The sequence below is a fragment of the Salvelinus fontinalis genome, chromosome 3, assembly GCF_029448725.1.
Source record: "Salvelinus fontinalis isolate EN_2023a chromosome 3, ASM2944872v1, whole genome shotgun sequence".
NCBI lineage: Eukaryota > Metazoa > Chordata > Actinopteri > Salmoniformes > Salmonidae > Salvelinus > Salvelinus fontinalis.
Genome location: NC_074667.1, coordinates 25,331,871 through 25,353,656, shown reverse-complemented (window position 1 = coordinate 25,353,656; position 21,786 = coordinate 25,331,871). Strand labels below are relative to the sequence as shown.

At 43.0% G+C, this 21,786-nt stretch overlaps 1 protein-coding gene across 2 annotated transcripts in view; it reads left to right on the top strand.

Annotated features, from left to right (window-relative positions):
- Positions 1 to 21,536, top strand: part of slc2a9l2 (solute carrier family 2 member 9, like 2) — a 247,011-nt gene extending 225,475 nt beyond the window's left edge. For both annotated transcript variants that reach the window (XM_055910005.1, XM_055910007.1), the window contains one exon: positions 21,187 to 21,536. In XM_055910005.1, the coding sequence (XP_055765980.1) occupies positions 21,187 to 21,438 (252 nt within the window). In that variant the 3' untranslated portion in view covers positions 21,439 to 21,536. The remainder of the gene's footprint in view (positions 1 to 21,186) is intronic.
- The last annotated feature ends 250 nt before the right edge of the window (positions 21,537 to 21,786 follow it).

Genomic DNA, 21,786 nt, shown 5'->3' with positions numbered 1-21,786 from the left:
GAAAATTGAATGTTAATTTATGTACCATAAGCCACCTCCAACTTCGTTTTAGAGAATTTGGCAGTATATCCAACCGGCCTCCCAACCACGCGTTGTGTGGGTGAGTGGTTTGCTGATGTCAACGTTGTAAACAGAGTGCCGCATGGTGGTAGTGGGGTTATGGTATGGGCAGGTATAAGCTACAGACAACGAACAAAATTGCATTTTATCAATGGGAATTTGAATGCACAGAGATACCGTGATGAGACCATGAAGACGTGTCACCCATTGAGCATGTTTGGGATGCTCTGGGTCGACATATATGACAGTGTGTAACAGTTCCTGCCAATATCCAGCAACTTCGCACTGCCATTGAAGAGGAGTTGGACAACATTCCACAGGCCACAATCAACAGCCTGATCAACTCTATGCAAACAAGAAAATGGTCATCCAAAGACGGTGCCCCTAGTGGCTGGGGACTTTAATGCGGGGAAACTTAAATCCATTTTACCAAATTTCTACCAGCATGTTAAATGTGCAACAAGAGGAAAATAAACTCTAGACCACCTTTACTCCACACACAGAGACGGGTACAAAGCTCTTCCTCGCCCTCCATTTGGCAAATCTGACTATAACTCTATCCTCCTGATTCCTGCTTACAAGCAAACACTAAAGCAAGAAGTACCAGTGACTCGCTCAATAAGGAAGTGGTCAAATGACACAGATGCTAAGCTACAGGACTGTTTTGCTAGCACAGACTGGAATATGTTCCAGGATTCTTCTGATGGCATTGAAGAGTACACCACATCAGTCATGGGCTTCAACAATAAGTGCATCGACGCCGACGTTCTAACAGTGACTATACGTGCATACTCCAACCAGAAGCAATGGATTATAGGCAACATCCGCACTAAGCTAAATGGTAGCGCTTCCGCTTTCAAGGAACAAGACTCTAAACCGGACGCTGATAAGAAATCCTGCTATGCCGTAAGACAAACCAAAGCATCAACACAGGACTAAGATTGAATCGTACTACACCAGCTCCGACGCTTGTCTGATGTGGCAGGGCTGGCAAACATTTATGGACTACAAAGGGAAGCACAGTCGCGAGCTGCCCAGTGACACGAGCCTACCAGACGAGCTAAATAACTTCTATGCTCGCTTCGAGGCCAGCAACACTGAAGCATGCATGAGAGCATCAGCTGTTCCGGACGACTGTGTGATCACGCTCACCGTAGCCGATGTGAGTAAGACCTTTAAACAGGTCAACATTCACAAGGCCGCAGTGCCAGACGGACGTGTACTCTGAGCATGTGCTGACCAACTGGCAAGTGTCTTCACTGACATTTTCAACCTGTCACTGACAGAGTCTGTAATTCCAACATGTTTCAAGCAGACCACCATTGTCCCTGTGCCCAAGAACACCAAGGTAACCTGCCTAAATGACTACCGACCCATAGCACTCACGTCTGCAGCCATCAAGTGCTTTGAAAGGCTGGTCATGGCTCACATCAACACCATTACCTCAGGAAGCCTATACCCACTCCAATTTGCATACCGCCCCAACAGATCCACAGATGATGCAATCTCTATTGCACTCCACACCCTTCCCACCTGGACAAAGGGAACACCTATGTGAGAATGCTCTTCATTGACTACAGCTCAGCATTCAACACCATAGTGCCCTCAAAGCTCATCACTAAGCTAAGGACCCTGGGACTAAACACCTCCCTCTGCAATTGGATCCTGGACTTCCTGACGGGCTGCACCCAGGTGGTAAGGATAGGTAGCAACACATCTGCCACACTGATCCTCCACAGGATCCTCAACAGGGGTGCGTTTTCAGTCCACTCCTGTACTCCCGGTTCACCCATGACTGCCTGGCCAAGCCCTAACTCCAACACCATCATTAAGTTTGCCGACATCACAACAGTGATAGGCCTGATCACTGACAACGATGAGACAGCCTGTAGGGAGGAGGTCAGAGACCTGGCAGTCTGGTGCCAGGATAACAACCTCTCCCTCAACGTAATCAAGACAAATGAGATGATTGAGGATTACAGAAGAAGGAGGACCAAGCACACCACAATTCTCATCGACAGTGCTGTAGTCGAACAGATTGAGAGCTTCAAGTTCCTTGGTGTCCACATCACCAACAAACTATTATGGTCAAAACACACCAAGACAGTTGTGAAGAGGGCATGACAATGCTTGTTCCCTCTCAGTAGACTGAACAAATTTGGCATGGGTCCTCAGATCCTCAAGAAGTTTGACAGCCGCACCATCAAGAGTATCCTGACTGGTTGCATCACCGCCTGGTATGGCAACTGCTCAGCCTCCGACCGCAAGGCACTACAGAGGATGGTGCGAACGGCCCAGTACATCACTGGAGCCAAGCTTCCTGCCATCCAGGACCTCTATACCAGGCGGTGTCAGAGGAAGGCCCAAAAGACTCCAGCCACCCTAGTCATAGGGTGGCCTGCTGGAGGTCATTTTGCAGGGCTCTGGTAGTGCACCTCCTTGCACAAAGGCGGAGGTAGCGGTCCTGCTGCTGGGTTGTTGCCCTCCTACGGCCTCCTCCACGTCTCCTGATGTACTGGCCTGTCTCCTGGTAGCGCCTGCATGCTCTGGACACTACGCTGACAGACACAGCAAACCTTTTTGCCACAGTTCGCATTGATGTGCCATCCTGGATGAACTGCACTACCTGAGCCACTTGTGTGGGTTGTAGACTCCGTCTCATGCTACCACTAGAGTGAGAGCACCGCCAGCATTCAAAAGTGACCAAAACATCAGCCAGGAAGCATAGGAACTGAGAAGTTGTCTGTGGTCACCACCTGCAGAATCACTCCTGTTTTGGGGGGTGTCTTGCAAATTGCCTATAATTTCCACCTTTTGTCTATTCCATTTGCACAACAGCATGTGAAATGTATTGTCAATCAGTGTTGCTCCCTAAGTGGACAGTTTGATTTCACAGAAGTGTGATTGACTTGGAGTTACATTGTGTTGTTTAAGTGTTCCCTTTATTTTTTTGAGCAGTGTACTTTCTTAACACTTTTTTTCTTCTTAAAACCGCATTGTTGGTTAAAGGCTTGAAAGTAAGCATTTCACTGTAAGATGTTGTATTTGGCACGTGACAAATAAAATCTTATTTAATTTGACTTGAGATGTGTCATGCTGCATGAGGCAAATGGTTGTCACACCAGATACTGACTGTTTTTTTATCCACGCCCCTACCTTTTTTTCTAAGGTATCTGTGACCAACAGATGCATATCTGTATTCCCAGTCATGTCAAATCTATAGATTAGGGCTTAATTAATGTATTTCAATTGACTGATTTCCTTATTTGAACTGTAACTCAGTAGAATATTTTAAATTGTTACATGTTGCGTTTATATTTTTTGTCAGTATAATTTGCCCAATGACAGCAAATGCTACTGACAGTTAATTTGCGCTCAAGCGGATCCCTTCAGTATGTCTGGACACCACAGAATCGTTGTGTTGAATACTGAGTGTGGTTAGCTCATTCTTCCTGGAAACAATGGCATGGCCATTGACATTCATGGTTAATGAGATCTGTATCTTTTGTGTAATATCCATAATGATCAGAGATTATATTCTACCTTTTCTTTTGCTTCCATTCGGCAACATTTCATTTCCGTAGCGAGAGAATTTCCCAAACTTACTCTGACAAAATCGTCTTTGACGAATCGTCTTGACTGGCACCGGCAAAAAACATTGAGCCGGGTGGTAATGCTGCAACGCTGCTGTAAGTTCCTGTGTGGGAACTTTATTTCCCCTGATCTCTCCCTTTGCTACTGTGTCTGGGTGTATTATAGCTGGGTTGCAGCTTACTGACTTTATATCGCTACAGATGTAGGATCTTAATTTGACTAGTATTGTCGCAGCACAGTAATCCTGCAGCAACAGGATTTGAACGTTTAGTCCATAATGTTGCTTGATCTGTGTTTAGGCTATTAGCTGTTCAAAATTAGGCTACATAAAAAGTGCAATACTTTTAATATAACTGTTTGTTAGTGTGGGTTGTCAGTGAATTATTATACAGTGTAAATCATGAAGCTCATCTGCATTTCCTATGGTGCAGGAAAAGTCTCCGCAACAAATAAGTGATCAAATTAAGATCTGTATTACTTCCGGCTCTCCCAAAGCTCATTACAGAGAAAAGTAAAGGGATTGTTTCAGCTTTGATTCTCACCTAAAAAGGCCACGCTCCCCTTTTCTCTCACTCTTTAGCCACTAATCCCCTCAAAGATGGGTCGTTCGGTGTAAATAGAGGGAGGATCGCGGCAATCCTGAGGTAGCATCGAAAGACAATGCCAAAACAATACATTACCAGATTAAGGTGTGAAGACACCACACTGCACTATCGACCTGAGAAATGCATATACTGAGGCGTTGTGATGATGTATTGAATGGTTTATGGGGTAACTGGAAGAAATCCTTCATGTGATCTTTAGTCAAACTATCATTGGTGGGGGCTTTTCGGCCTTGGAGACACCCGGATGTGGTGGCTTTGACTCACAAGACAAAAGTGGGATTGTTACTAACTGCTTTTCCTGCCCATTTGTATTAGATATTATTATTTGTGTGTGTGTGTTCTTGCGGACCTTCAATGCTGCAGAAATGTTTTGGTACCCTTCCCCAGATCTGTGCCTAGACACAATCCTGTCTTGGAGCTTTACGAACAATTTCTTCGACCTCATGGCTTGGTTTTTGCTCTGACATGCACTGTCAACTGTGGGACGTTATATAGACAGGTGTGTGCCTTTCCAAATAATGTTCAATCAATTGAATTTACCACAGGTGGACTCAAGTTGTAGAAACATTTCAAGGATGATCAATGGAAACAGGATGCACCTGAGCTCAATTTCGAGTCTCATAGAAAAGGGTCTGAATTCTTATGTAAATAAGGTATTCCTGTTTTTTTATTTTTAATACATTTGCAAAAATGTCTGAAAACCAGTTTTTGCTTTGTCATTATGGGTTATTGTGTGTAGATTGATGAGGAAAAACATTGATTTAATCCATTTTATAATAAGGCCGAAAAAGTCTAGGGGTCTGAATACTTTCTGAAGGCACTGTATGTCGTGGTCCATGTGGCTGATAGGAATGGAGCATGTCACAAAGTAATATGTTTTCGAAGTTTGTAATACATCAGTTATTTTCATGTTAATCCAACAGTGAACCACTTATTGCAGAGCAAAAATGCATTTAGGCATACCTTCACTATGAAGTACATTCGTTTATCTTTAAGGAAAATTGTTTTAGGTGCATTATGTCCATCTTGCTAGCTAACTTGGCGACACAAGCAAGGAATGAGAGCGACAATCTTTGTAGACACACCCAAATAAGCATAGGCATTGTGTGCTTTTCCCACAACATTATTAAGCCTGTACTAGGGCCTGGAACTGACTTTTTGGTCCACTAGCCATCAACGCCGACGTTGGCAGGTATATGAAAAAATTCTACCAGTCTCTTAGACTTTTTACCAGCCAATTTCAAACCTGCAGAATAAAGATTCAAAAACATTCACATCCCAGAAAACTTGCTTTGTTAGGTTTCTTTAACTTTGAGGTGAACTGTCCCTTTAATTATGAGAGGCGCGCTCTGAGTAGTTGCATTTTCCACATGCCACGGTATAGCCTCAAAACATGGTTGAAAGTATAATTGTGATAACATAGATGGTCGATCCTTGCATCCATTGCTATGTCTATGAATTTGAGAGTGGTTACATTTCTCCTGGCACATCCCTCAGCCATTTAAACATATCATATTGATATAAACTTTAATATTGGGAGTTGAGATATAAAGTTTACAACAATAGAAAGCAAAAATTATCCTATTTCTTAACAGTAGCCTACATCTTTTTTTCTGGTGCCCTGTTGCTCAGTTGATAGAACATGGCGCTTGCAACACCAGGGTTGTTGATTCGATTCCCATGGGGGACCAGTACGAAAAAGTTTTAAAAATTAAGTCGCTCTGGATAATAGTGTCTGCTAAATGACTATGGATAATAGTGTCTGCTAAATGACTAAAATGTAAATATTTGCTAGAGGAGTATCATATAGCATGTTTTTGCAAAGAAAATGTATATTGTTCCCAAACGCTCGTTTGCTACCCATCACGTTGCTGGTACAGTCGACCAACTTACCTGCCAATAACAAAGTTTACCCACAATTGGCGGGTCTTAATTTTATGCCCTACCCTGTACGAATGCGAAAAATAGGGATTATGCTCAATGAAATTAATGAATTAAGGTCAGGCACCACAGAATGAAATGTTGTTTTTGCCTCTACCTATACATTTTCAGATTTGTTAGGATTTTGGTCCGTTAATATTAGTTAAGTAAACATAAAACATGTCAAAACTTGATAAAAATTTGTATTTTCTTTAGTTTATCATACTACCGTCATCAACATTTTCATGAATTTTAACCACTTTAAAATGGACATACATCAATAATTTCAAAGGGCACTACATTGAATTACACCTGATTTCAAAGACCATTTCATAAAGAATGTTACAAATTGTGCTACAATTAGTAACTTACTTTGAAGAGATCGTGATTGGGTTGAAATTCACTTTTGGCGTTTGGTAGTCTTAATCCAGTGTACTTGTCTTTAACTGCAATTCCCTGAAAGTCAGACTCTTCCCACATGCCAACACATTTTTCTCAGCTTCAGAAGCATCTGCATTCACCACATTTTGTGTGGTTATCCTTAGATATATTCTCCAGACTTGCCCAGAGGGAATTGTCGATATGCTGTCAATTTGTTACTCTAGATTACATTTTTGGTGCATTTTTCCAAATTAAATGTTTTTTACTTACACGTCTTGGGTATTTTACAGATAGAAAGTATTTATCCACCATCTGCTCTGGATAAGTCCGGTCCTCGAGAGTCTTAACGAAATGAAACAAAAATATGTAGGATGACTTCATCCAGTGTCCCCAAAAATAATTTGCGTCCCGGCCGCAACAGGGAGGTCCATGGGGCGACGCACAATTGGCCTAGCGTCGTCCGGGTTAGGGAGGGTTTGGCCGGTAGGGATATCCTTGTCTCATCGCGCACTAGCGACTCCTGTGACGGGCTGGGTGCAGTGCACCCTGACCAGGTCACTAAATGTACGGTGTTTCGTCCGACACGGCTGGCTTCCGGGTTGGATGCGCGCTGTGTTTAGAAGCAGTGCTGCTTGGTTGGGATGTGTTTCGGAGGACGCATGGCTCTCGACCTTCGTCTCTCCCGAGCCCGTACGGGAGTTGTAGCGATGAGACAAGACAGTAACTACTAACAATTGGATACCACGAAATTGGGGAGAAAAAGGGGGTTAAAAAAAAAAGACTGGAACAAGGAATCACGGAAAAGTAGGCACGGATTGACGCTGCATACCCTGGGGACTCCCCTGAACTTTTGTTTCTGTTTTAGCACATTTCGGGATTTTACGCATAAAAACCACCACCACATTGAGAAAAACCATTAGATGCCGTAAAATTGAAATTAAATGTAAAGTCTCAAATAGACTTTCCCTTTTTAATAGCCGTGCAACCGCACATTTTTCAGCAAATAAACGCCTGTTTCAAATTAACGCTGGGTCTAAATGAATTGTTTACAAGGCTACTATGGATTGATTACAAGGTTTAATGTTTGATTTATAACATTAAATAATTCAGTAATAAACTGTAAAAAAAAGTATGTCAATCATATGTTTTTATCGGCAGTAAGAAACTGCTAGCCATTGCCTGCTAAAAGCTAGCTAACTGGCAAGCACAAAAACAGTCAATAACTTCAGGAGTACAGAACCCTAGAAATCAGCTGATCGCCGTCTATTGGTGAATATAAGAACTGACAAAAATGCACAATCAAAGAGAAGAATAAAGTGCATTCGGTAAGTATTCAGACCTCTTCCCCCTTTCCACATTTTGTTACCTTACAGCTTTATTCTAAAATGGATTAAATAAAAATGTTCCTCATCAATCTGCACACACTACCCCATAATGGCAAACCGAAAACAGTTTTGATATTTTTGCTAATTTATCAAAAATAATAACCTGGACATCCTTATTTACATAATTATTCAGACCCTTTGCTACGAGACTCGAAATTGAGCTCAGGTGCATTCTGTTTCCATTGATCATCCTTGAGATGTTTCTACAACTTGATTTAAATCCACCTATGGTAAATTCAATTGATTGGACATGATTTTTGAAAGGCACACACCTGTCTAAATAAGGTCCCTCAGTTGACAGTCTATGTCAGAGCAACAACTAAGCCATGAGGTTGAATTAATTGTCCGTCGAGCTCTGAGACAGGGTTGTGTCGAGGCACAGATCTGGGGAAGGGTACCAAAATATTTCTGCAGCATTAAGGGTCCCCAGGAACACAATGGCTTCCATCATTCTTACGACATGGCAGCGTGGTAGAAACTGAAGGGAAGCCGCCATCTAAAATTCAAAATGTAACATTGGAGGGGGACGTTTTTATAGCTGTCTCCAGAAGATAGCGCATGAGCGAGCAGTTTAAAAACTGGATCTATTGCCTGGCCTACTGGGGGAGGTTGAGGCCTTAAAACAGGAATGGATTATAGTAATAAAATGATGGAAGAAATACGAGCGTAAAATAAGATATTGAAAACTAACATGGACTGCCTAAAAGACACTGCACAGAGGCTACGGCATGATAATAAAACAATGAAAGCTGAATTACTTGATCTAATGTGCAGAAGTATGAAAAATAATATTGTTATAATGGGAATAAAGGAGGATGAAAATAAACTATCAGTCAACGAAGGAAAAAGTCAAGGTATTCATGAAACGTAATCTCAAGATAACTGACGAACAGGTGGTAACAATTGATTTTCAAAGGGCTCACCGTTTTGGTGGCAGAGCAGAGGGAAGGCCCCGTCCGATCGTAGCTATGCTAACCCACTACAAAATGAAAATTGCCTTGTTACAACAGGGTATGGAATTGAAGAACACCCCATTGTCTATTAATGAACAATTTCCCCATGAAATAGTGGAGAGACAATGTGCTCTGTACTCCATTTGCAAAAGGCCCCGAGCAGAGAAGCAGAATGTTGGTCTAGTGGTCGATAGATTATATGTTAACAACCAAATGTTCAAGGACTCGAAGATTACAACGTGGCTGTGAGTGATAGCTACTTCCTGTTGAAGTAGTCCCCGATACATATTCACACCTCATTACACAGTACAGATATCGATTCATTAGTTTTTTACAACAAAAAAAATTGTGCATGATGGACTTTTTTTTTGTTCATGCAGTATGGAACCGTGGACTTAAAATAAGGTTGGACTTATGTTAATGCAGAATGGGTATGATGAACTTATCCTTTTTCTATTTAGGCAATATGTAACTTTGAACTATATGGACTTAAAATCAGGTTTTGATTTAGGGACAGGCAGAGATAGGGAAGGCCGAACTTATATCTTTGATTGTTTATTTATTTTGTTAGAAAATTGTACATTAGAAATACCAAGTTTTTTTTGTGTGTTTTTTTTTTCATATGATATGGCCTAATTGTAGAGGTGGGGTATATTATGACTTAATAGCGGTTATATAGTGTATCCCTTGTTCACGGATGTGAATCTGAACGATTAGCTTTTAAGATAAAACTTAATAAATATGAATATAATTATTGTAGGGCTAGGACAAAGGATTATATAATTAAAAACATGCCTAGGTTCTCTATTGGAGTAGGCCTATACGATCCTAAAATAATTGGTGTCTCAGTGGCGGATTTAGGCATGGGCGGGCAGCCACCCAGGGCGGCACGGGGAGCCCGGACAATTCTTTTTTGAATGGTGACATTTGCGCGATTGATTTTCTATCGCTCATTTGCACGTCAAGTCAATGATATCATGTCACCGTGTGGGACTGTGGGTAAATTAACCTTGTCGAAGTCGGCGCCCTGATTCTAGTTTGTGAGCTAGGCAGGCTACTGCCTGGGAAGGTCTTCCACTCAGAAGTACGAGATGGGGAAGGGGGCAGGGGTAGGTTGACCTCAGGTCTCCCCACTGGAAGCCCAAGGTAGGGGGAGCGGGGGAATATTATCAAATAGCGCACCTCTAACTTTGTACAGTACTAATGCAATTAGTAAAATCAGTCACACTACCGTTCAAAAGTTTGGGGTCACTTAGGAAAGTCCTTGTTTTTTAAAGAAAAGCACATTTTTTGTCCATTAAAATAACATCAAATTGATTAGAAATACAGTGTAGACATTGTTAATGTTGTAAATGACTATTGTAGCTGGAAACGGCAGATTTTTTCATGGAATATCTACATAGGCGTACAGAGGCCTATTATCAGCAACCATCACTCCTGTGTTTCAATGGCACGTTGTGTTAGCTAATCCAAGTTCATAACTTTAAAAGGCTAATTGATCATTAGATAACCCTTTTGCAATTATGTTAGCATAGCTGAAAACTGTTGTCATGATTAAATAAGCAATAAAACTGGCCTTCTTTAGACTACTTGTGTATCTGGGTCATCAGCATTTGTGGGTTCGATTACAGGCTCAAAATGGCCAGAAAAAAAGAACATTCTTCTGAAACTCATCAGTCTATTCTTGTTCTGAGAAATGAAGGCTATTCCATGCGAGAAATTGCTAAGAAACTGAAGATCTCGTACAACGCTGTGTACTACTCCCTTCACAGAACATAGCAAACTTGTCACGCCCTGGCCTTAGTATTATTTGTTTTATTTATTATTTTAGTTAGGTCAGGGTGTGACATGGGGTATTATATGGTAGAGGGGGTGTTTGTTGTAGTTTATGGTTTTGTGTTGAGTGTATGTGTCTAGCTGTGTCTATGTTGGGTGTAGTTCTAGGAAAGTCTATGGTGGCCGGAATGGGTTCTCAATTAGAGACAGCTGATTTCGGTTGTCTCTAATTGGGAGCCATATTTAAGGCTGCCATAGGCTTTAGCTGTTTGTGGGTCATTGTTTGTGTATATGTATAGTTCGACGTAAGTAGTTTGTGTGTGCACTTACGTTTGAAGTTTTCACGATCGTTTGTTGTTTTTTCGTTAGTGTTGTAATAGTGTGTCGTGTTCATCTTCGTCGTTGTTAATAAAAAAAAGATGTATTCAAATCATGTTGCGCCTTGGTCCTCTCGTTCATGTCAACACGATCGTGACAGAATGACCCACCAATACCGGATCAAGCAACATGACCAGCGGCAACAGGAGCAGCACAAAGAGGAATGGAAATGGGAGCGTAATCTGGACTACACTACATGGGAGGAGATCGACAGGTGGGCGATCGACCCAGGGCGAGTACCGGAGCCAGCCTGGGATTCTCTGGCGCAGTGTGAGGAGGGATACCGGCGAATGGAGGCAGCACGACGACGCGGTAGGAAGCCTGTGAGTCAGCCCAAAAAATTTCCTGGGGGGAGGCTAAGAGGTAGTGGGCCGAGGGCAGGTAGGAGACCTGCGCCCACTTCCCAGGCTAACCGTGGAGAGCGGGAGTACGGGCGGACACCGTGTTACGCAGTAGAGCGCACGGTGTCTCCTGTACGTGTTCATAGCCCGGTGCGGGTTATTCCACCTTCCCGCACTGGTAGGGCTAGATTGGGCATTGAGCCAGGTGCCATGATACCGGCTCAACGCGTCTGGTCTCCAGTGCGTCTCCTCGGGCCGGTATACATGGCACCAGCCTTACGCATGGTGTCCCCGGTTCGCCTACATAGCCCGGTGCGGGTTATTCCACCTTCCCGCACTGGTCGGGCGACGGGGAGCATTCAACCAGGTAAGGTTGGGCAGGCTCGATGTTCGAGGGAACCAGTACGCCTGCACGGTCCGGTATTTCCGGCGCCACCTTCCCGCCCCAGTTCAGTTCCACCAGTGCCTACACCACGTAACAGGCTTCCAGTGTGTCTCCAGAGCCCTGTTCCTCCTCCACGCACTCGTCCTATGGTGCGTGTCTCCAGCCCGGTACCACCAATTCCGGCACCACGCACTAAGCCTCTTGTGCGTCTCCAGAGTCCTGTGCATCCTGTTGCTGCTCCCCGCATTAGCCCTGAGATGCGTGTCCCCAGTCCGGTACCACCAGTTCCGGCCCCACGCACTAGGCCTAATGTGCGTCCCCAGGGTCCAGTATGCCCTGTTCCTTCTCCCCGCACTAGCCTGAAAGTGCGTGCCTTTAGCCCGGTGCCTCCAGTTCCGGCACCACGCACCAGGCCTACAGTGCGCCTCATCCGGCCAGAGCCATCCGTCTCCCCAGCGCCGTCTGAGCCATCCGTCTCCCCAGCGCCGTCTGAGCCATCCGTCTCCCCAGCGCCGTCTAAGCCATCCGTCTGTCCAGAGCCATTAGAGCCGCCCGTCTGTCCCGAGCCGTCAGAGCCATTAGTCAGTCAGGAGCCGCTAGAGCCATTCGTCAGTCAGGATCTGCCAGAGCAGCCAACCAGACAGGATCTGCCAGAGCCGCCAACCAGACAGGATCTGCCAGAGCCGCCAACCAGACAGGATCTGCCAGAGCTGTCAGCCAGCCATGAGCGTCCAGATCCGTCTGCCAGCCATGAGCGTCCGGATCCGTCAGCTAGCCATGAGCAGCCAGATCTGTCAGCCAGCCATGAGCCGTCCAACCAGGATCCGCCGGAGCCGTCATCCAGCCAGGATCTGCCCATTATCCTGGTGTTGCCCCTTATCCTGGTGCTGCCCCTTATCCTGGTGCTGCCCCTTATCCTGGTGCTGCCCCTTATCCTGGTGCTGGCCCTTATCCCGGTGCTGGCCCTTATCCCGGTGCTGGCCCTTATCCCGGTGCTGCCCCTTATCCCGGTGCTGCCCCTTATGACTATGGTGGGGTGGGGACCACGATCAGTGCCGGAGCCGCCGCCGTGGAAGGAAGCCCACCCAGACCCTCCCCTAGACTATGTGTTGGTGCGTCCGGAGTTCGCGCCTTAAGGGGGGGGTTATGTCACGCCCTGGCCTTAGTATTATTTGTTTTATTTATTATTTTAGTTAGGTCAGGGTGTGACATGGGGTATGTGTGTATTTTGGGGTATTATATGGTAGAGGGGGTGTTTGTTGTAGTTTATGGTTTTGTGTTGAGTGTATGTGTCTAGCTGTGTCTATGTTGGGTGTAGTTCTAGGAAAGTCTATGGTGGCCGGAATGGGTTCTCAATTAGAGACAGCTGATTTCGGTTGTCTCTAATTGGGAGCCATATTTAAGGCTGCCATAGGCTTTAGCTGTTTGTGGGTCATTGTTTGTGTATATGTATAGTTCGACGTAAGTAGTTTGTGTGTGCACTTACGTTTGAAGTTTTCACGATCGTTTGTTGTTTTTTCGTTAGTGTTGTAATAGTGTGTCGTGTTCATCTTCGTCGTTGTTAATAAAAAGAAGATGTATTCAAATCATGTTGCGCCTTGGTCCTCTCGTTCATGTCAACACGATCGTGACAAAACTATCTCTAACCAGAATAGAAAGAGAAGTGGGAGGCCCCGGTGCACAACTGAGCAAGAGGACAAGTACATTAGAGTGTCTAGTTTGAGAAACAGATGCCTCACAAGTCCTCAACTGGCAGCTTCATTAAATAGTACCCGCAAAACACCAGTCTCAACGTCAACAGTGAAGAGGTGACTCCAGGATGCTGGCAGAGTTGCAACAAAAAAGCCATATCTCAGACTGGCCAATAAAAAGAAAAGATTAAGATGGACAAAAGAACACAGACACTGGACAGAGGAACTCTGCCTAGAAGGCCAGCATCCCTGACTCACCTCTTCACTGTTGACGTTGTGATGCCTAAGACAAATTTTGACTTGCAGTCATTAGTGGCCGTTAGATTCTATGTGCCTTTTTCCTTCTTTTTTTGTCGGAATACAACAGGATTTAACGAGGACTACATTAAATATGTCTTGCATGTAATGGACATCTTGCGATATATTGTACTTGTTTTCTCTTCATTTTTTCAAAATTGCTTCAACAATTTTTTTTTTTTTTTTTTTTTTTTTTTTTTTTTTTTTTTTTTTTTTTTTTTTTTAATTTTTTTTTTTTTTTTTTTTTTTTTTTTTTTTTTTTATTTTTTTTTTTTTTTTTTTTTTTTTTTTTTTTTTTTTTTTTTTTTTTTTTTTTTTTTTAATTTTTATTTTACTTGCTGTGTTGTACTCACTTCGCCTCCATGGCCTTTTTATATTTTTATTTATTTATACATATATCTGTTTGCCTTCACCCCCCTTATCTCACCTCACTTGCTCACATTGTATATACTGTAGACTTATTTTTTTCACTGTATTATTGACTATATGTTTGTTTTTACTCCATGTGTAACTATGTGTTGTTGTATGTGTCGAACTGCTTTGCTTTATCTTGGCCAGGTCGCAATTGTAAATGAGAACGTGTTCTCAATTTGCCTACCTGGTTAAATAAAGGTTAAATAAATAAATAAATAAAAAATTGAATCCAATGAACTGAGCAGACTGGGCTGACATGCTTATAGCCTCGCTAGGACTTTCTAAATATGTGCATGCAATTATAAGATTGTGCTGCTATTATTTCTATTAATATGATCTATTATTGTTAAAAAAAAGTAACAAAACTATTGCGCATTCCTGCGCCTGTCTCCCGAATAATTTATGCCAATGTGACAAGGGCTTGACGGTATATCAGTAGAGGCATATCAGACCTTTTTTGATGTACTCAGAGATCCATTATTAGCATGTTTTACTTACTCCTAAACAAATGGTAGACTTTCAGGTACTCCACAAGAGATTCTGATTTCATTACTACTTAAACAGGACCCAGGGGGTAAGTATAAAGATCCAGTCCATTTAAAAAAAAACTGGAGGCCTCTAGCTCTTGCTGAGATGAGATAATCTTGGCGAAATGCAGAGCACATAGAATAAAAAAGGTATTATCAGATATTGTTCATCCTGATCAGACAAGTGTTTTACATTGACGATATATTGGAGATAATATACAACAATTACTTGAAACAATTGAACATTATGAAACATCCAAGATACCATGCCTGGTCTTCATAGCAGATTTTGAAAAGGCATTTGATAAACGACTAAAATTTATATATAAATGCCTGAATTACTTTAATTTTGGTGAATCGCTTGGGGAAAAGCTATGTATAGTTGAAGTCTACATCTACTTTGTGCATGACATAGGTAATTTTCCAACAATTGTTTAGAGACAGATTATTTGACTTATAATTCACTGTATCACAATTCCAGTGGGTCAGAAGTTTACCTACACTAAGTTGACTGTGCCTTTAAACAGCTTGGAAAATTCCAGAAAATTATGTCATGGCTTTAGAAGCTTCTGATAGGCTAATTGACATAATTTGAGTCAATTGGAGGTGTACCTGTGGATGTATTTCAAGGCCTACCTTCAAACACAGTGCCTCTTTGGTTAACATCATGGGAAAACAAAAGAAATCAGCCAAGAGAAAAAAAGTAGAGAGAATGATTTATTTCAGCTTTCATTTCTTTCATCACATTCCCAATGGGTCAGAAGTTTACATACACTCAATTAGTATTTGGTAGCATTTCCATCAAATTGTTTAACTTGGGTCAAACGTTTCGGGTAGCCTTCCACAAGCTTCCCACAATACGTTGGGTGAATTTTGGCCTATTCCTCCTGACAGAGCTGGTGTAACTGAGTCAGGCTTGTAGACCTTGCTCGTACACGCTTTTTCAGTTCTGCCCACACATTTTCCATAGGGTTGAGGTCAGTGCTTTGTGATGGCCACTCCAACACCTTGACTTTGTTGTCCTTAAGCCATTTTGCCACAACTTTGGAAGTATGCTTGGGGTCATTGTCCATTTGGAAGACCCATTTGTGACCAAGCTTTAACTTCCTGACTGATGTCTTGAGATGTTGCTTCAATATATCCACAAAATGTTCCTACCTCATGATGCCATCTGAGGCGACGGTCGTCATTCCGGAGCCTCCAGCGACCGTCCCCCGGTCCGGAGCCTCCAGCGACCGTCCCCCGGTCCGGAGCCTCCAGCGACCGTCCCCCGGTCCGGAGCCTCCAGCGACCGTCCCCCGGTCCGGAGCCTCCAGCGACCGTCCTCCGGTCCGGAGCCTGCAGCGACGTCCCCCGGTCCGGAGCCTGCAGCGAGTTCCCTGCACCAGAGGCGCCACCGAAGTGGGGGGAGCCTAAAGTGGAGCCTGCGTCCCACACCGGAGCCTCCACCGAGAGTAGATGCCCACCCGGACCCTCCCCTATAGGTTCAGGTTTGCTGCCGGAGTCCGCACCTTTGGGGGGGGGGGGGGGGGTACTGTCATGCCCTGACCTTAGAGTTCCTTATTATTCTCTATGTTTGGTTAGGTCAGGGTATGGGTCAGGTTTTTGCCTGACAGAACTGTGCGCTTTCATTTTCGCTTTTGTTATTTTGTTTGAGTGTTTTTTGAATATTAAAATCATGAACACTTTCCACGCTGCGCCTTGGTCCACTCTTCATTCTACAAACGAGAGTCGTTACAACAACCAGCACTGCAGCTGCAACTGATGAGTATAGCAAAGTGTTTCGATAACCTTGCATTGTTATTTTTTGCAGCTTATCTCTTTTTTAATATCTCTTTTTTTAGATTTTAATTTCACTTTCTCTGGTCATGGGAGTAACAACATGAATTGGTGCATGAGGCAGAAATAATGCAGTGCGACTTGAGTTTCGCCATCAGCTGGAAGACCGTGTCCCATTTTCTCAGCGGAGGGAGAGAGAGCGGAGGGACGGTGTGAGTCGGGTGAGAGGCAGCCTCCCTGCTGCTCTCTCCTTCCTTCCCCTCTGACTGACCATCAGATGCAGGCCATCCAGTAAAATAAAACAAAGCTAATGATTGTGCTCACTCAGCTGTGCCTCACAAGTAATACAGCAAATGATATATTACCAGTGTGATCGTATACCGAACATTTTGAAATATAATTTCAAAATGGTCTGAGAAGAACAACATTGACAAGGCAATTCAAGCATAGCCAATATGACATAATGTATTGGGCCTCATAGCCTACTGCACAAACCTCATTGTTACAGAACTGTTTTTAATAGGTTAATGTTGCATAGGCTTATTATTATTTGTGTTTAAAAAACTATCTGAGCGGTAGATCTTGCGTTGGACTCACAAAGTGATCTTGACTCAGAAAAGGTTGGTATCTTAATGTATTCACATGAAAAAAAGGCTAATTATTAAAGACTTTGTAGCAGCTCTAAACAATTGTCCGCTACAGGAAATGCTCACTGGTACCCTAGTTTATAGAAAGACCCATATACAATATAATGTAATTTTAAGACTCATTATATGATTATCACAATGTAGCATACGTCACTGCTGGAGTGCTAGAGGCTAATCCAAAATGTAAAAGGTAGAAACTGCATTATAAATCATCTTGCATTCCCAAAATGACAGTTTGCCAGGCTGAAAACGCATAATAATAATGTTGAGTAAAGCCTAGTCAAGCAGCTAATTTGCTGTCCTTGGGTCGGCCTCCCCTTGGGCCATTAAGAGTATGAGCACAGTCTGCATAAACCACCCCCCAGACACACACACACACACACACACACACTGTAGCCCTCTCCTTGTCAACTGGGACAAGCAATTGCCCCCACAATGCAGTGACCATGACCAATGCAGTGACCATGACCTCCCGAAGGCCAGCCCCATTATTGCACTGGGGACACCTCTCCCTGATCAGATGTATTAACTTTTATATCCCCTCCATTATGGACATTTAATTATCCTTGTATCCCCGTCGCACGCCGAACAGATTGCAGCCGCCGAGGATAAACTTCTCTCTAGGTCAGTGTATGTTTGTGTATGTGTCAGGGAGGCTAAATGTGCCAAGCCAGCACTGCAGGCAATAAAGCTTACCCCATAAAACAGAAACCACCTCCTTTCTCACGTCAATCAATAGGCCAGTGAAAAATCAATCTTAGCAATAACAAGAAGTTGAAATATTTTTATAGGAAATGCGTTTGTAATTAGCATTACTCATCTGTCCGTGTAATGCAAAATTCATCGGACTAAGGGATTTTTCCAACTTTTGCAAATTAGTGTTACATTACAGAAACCGTTTTTTTCCCAGTCTGGATCAGGCTACCAAATACAGCCTTGTTTATCTTCTTATGAAATATTTGAAAGAGGGAACAACCGTGTCTCGATGTGACACAGTAATAACCCATAAGGCCTTAGGAAGGCGGATGTCAACAGGAAGTAGTTGGGCTTTGAAGTCACCGTTGTATGGGTACTGTGTGTTTTATGACAGGTACAGTGGGGCAAAAAAGTATTTAGTCAGCCACCAATTGTGCAAGTTCTCCCACTTAAAAAGATGAGAGAGGCCTGTAATTTTCATCATTGGTACACTTCAACCATGACAGACAAAATGAGGAGAAAAAATCCAGAAAATCACATTGTAGGATTTTTAATGAATTTATTTGTAAATTATGGTGGAAATAAGTATTTGGTCACCTACAAACAAGCAAGATTTCTTGCTCTCACAGACCTGTAACTTCTTCTTTAAGAGGCTCCTCTGTCCTCCACTTGTTACCTGTATTAATGGCACCTGTTTGAACTTGTTATCAGTATAAAAGACACCTGTCCACAACCTCAAACAGTCACACTCCAAACTCCATTATGGCCAAGACCAAAGAGCTGTCAAAGGACACCAGAAACAAAATTGTAGACCTGCACCAGGCTGGGAAGACTGAATCTGCAATAGGTAAGCAGCTTGGTTTGAAGAAATCAACTGTGGGAGCAATTATTAGGAAATGGAAGACATACAAGACCACTGATAATCTCCCTCGATCTGGGGCTCCACGCAAGATCTCACCCCGTGGGGTCAAAATGATCACAAGAACGGTGAGCAAAAATCCCAGAACCACACGGGGGGACCTAGTGAATGACCTGCAGAGAGCTGGGACCAAAGTAACAAAGCCTACCATCAGTAACACACTACGCCGCCAGGGACTCAAGTCCTGGAGTGCCAGACGTGTCCCCCTGCTTAAGCCAGTACATGTCCAGGCCCGTCTGAAGTTTGCTAGAGAGCATTTGGATGATCCAGAAGAAGATTGGGAGAATGTCATATGGTCAGATGAAACCAAAATATAACTTTTTGGTAAAAACTCAACTCGTCGTGTTTGGAGGACAAAGAATGCTGAGTTGCATCCAAAGAACACCATACCTACTGTGAAGCATGGGGGTGGAAACATCATGCTTTGGGGCTGTTTTTCTGCAAAGGGACCAGGACGACTGATCCGTGTAAAGGAAAGAATGAATGGGGCCATGTATCGTGAGATTTTGAGTGAAAACCTCCTTCCATCAGCAAGGGCATTGAAGATGAAACGTGGCTGGGTCTTTCAGCATGACAATGATCCCAAACACACTGCCCGGGCAACAAAGGAGTGGCTTCGTAAGAAGCATTTCAAGGTCCTGGAGTGGCCTAACCAGTCTCCAGATCTCAACTCCATAGAAAATCTTTGGAGGGTGTTGAAAGTCCGTGTTGCCCAGCAACAGCCCCAAAACATCACTGCTCTAGAGGAGATCTGCATGGAGGAATGGGCCAAAATACCAGCAACAGTGTGTGAAAACCTTGTGAAGACTTACAGAAAACGTTTGACCTCTGTCATTGCCAACAAAGAGTATATAACAAAGTATTGAGATAAACTTTTGTTATTGACCAAATACTTGATTTCCACCATAATTTGCAAATAAATTCATTAAAAATCCTACAATGTGATTTTGATGAAAATGATTATGATGAAAATTACAGGCCTCTCTCATCTTTTTAAGTGGGAGAACTTGCACAATTGGTGGCTGACTAAATACTTTTTTTGCCCCACTGTATATTAGACTGTTTGGAAAATAGTTTTGAGTGCATCATGTCCTCATGAACAGTAGATTCAAAATTCCAGTCTGGGGTCAATCAAGATTCCCAGGCAGTCTCCCTCTGGTAATCTGCCTGGCCAGATTTGAAATCCCTCATTAAACTGAATGATTGACAGTGCACGGTCAGATTTCAAAGATGTTAGGTATATTTGTGGTTCCCTGTGGATGTTGGATTCTTTCTCTATTCCCTGCGACTTCTCAGCATTGGACTGTGTTTTTCAGTAATCACAATTATTTCCCAGGCTCATCCTTCTAAATTTCTTTGATTCTTTGTTTGATTCTGAAATGTTTCTAAAACGTAATCCAATATTCCGTTTGGCCTGAATAGATTTAGTTCATTTAAGAATTTATAAAGCTCCCATTGAGAGGGAGTCAGGTCAGAGAAATGTAATTCACAGCAGGCCATACACTCTTAGATAAAAGGGTTTCGAAAGGGTTCTTAGGCTGTCCCCATAAGAGAACCCTTATTTCTTCCAGGTAGGTCCTTTTTTGGTTCCAGGTTTGAACTCTTTTGGTCTAAGAGTGTAGTCCCAGTGGGATTCAGAGCAAACAAATTTTAAACATAAAAAATAAAAAAATCCTATGGGGACAGCCAAAGAACCCTTTTAGGTTCTAGATAGCACCATTTTTTCTAACAGTGTAGTCCCATTCTCAGAAGTAATTGCAAATACACTTTCTACTCACTACCAAATACATTATATAATTATAGAACATACAGCATTACATGCTTGCAAAGCTTCAGCTCTTCAGTAGGCCTATGCAAGCACTAGGTCCAGCCACACTCCGTTGCCTGTGTTTCTTCTTTACTGATGTTTTACTGCTCTGAGAGGCGACATTGATGCTCCCTGCTTGGTGACTTTTTAAGAAGTGTGACTCGTCACTGAGTTTCAATTCTCTTTGGTCCCCCTGGAGGTTATCTAAATGTAGAAATGGACCACAGAGTTAGTATAACTACTCTGGTGACTCATGCAAATGTTTGTTTGTGTACATCTGTGTGTGTGTGTGGGGGGGGGGGGGGGGATTGAACTGCACTGACCACAATGGAATGGAGAGCACGCCTCAGGAGACTGAGGCTGTTATTGCTTGTCACACCAACAGTTTCACACAGATGGCTAGATGCCTCGGTACACACACTTCAGGCTGACAGCTCAGGGAAGCCTATCTTTTTTGTGAGGGGGAAGTTTGGGCTGGAAATGAAGGTGAAATGTTTGTAAATGTGGCAAGTCTTGGCAGATTTGAAATTTGTTGTTGTTGACATCTGTAAACGGGAAGTCGCCCCACTATGTATGATGATGTCATATTGCTAAGTATACCTTTAAAAGATGTTGGTGTGTGTCTCCACAGGAGTCCCTGGAGACCTATGCCTTCCTGGTGTTCCTAGTGGTGTGTGTGCTGGGTGCTGTGTACCTCTACTTTATTCTGCCCGAGACCAAAAACAAGACCTTTATGGACATCAGCCAGAGCTTCGCCAAAATCAACAAGGTTCCGTTGGGTGACAAGGAAATTGAGAACGAACTTGCCATCAAGGCTGGGTCAAAGGAAGTAGAAGAAAATGGAAAAGTCATCATCGACTGTGAGATGGAGAGTTCGTTCTGAATCAAAGAAAAGCCACCAGGTGTCAGTTTACTGTTGTACATACTGTATTTTGATTCACTGAAGTGAAATTACATTTTTACGATAAAGTTTTTCTGCTAGGTGAGTGTACGTTTTTTTTGTATGAAATTATTTTCAATACATTTTTAAAGCTCTCTTTCCGAGAAAAAAAAACAAACGGGCAATTGGCAAACAGTTATTGTAAATCTTTGGCCAATTTGCTGCAAATTAGTTTTGAGGCAAACTTTTGCAGTAAATTTACAGCGACTTGTGAACTTCTGGCTAACAATTCTGGGAAACTTGTGGCAAACATTCTACTGTTTGCTGCGAATGTGCTGCAAACTCATTATG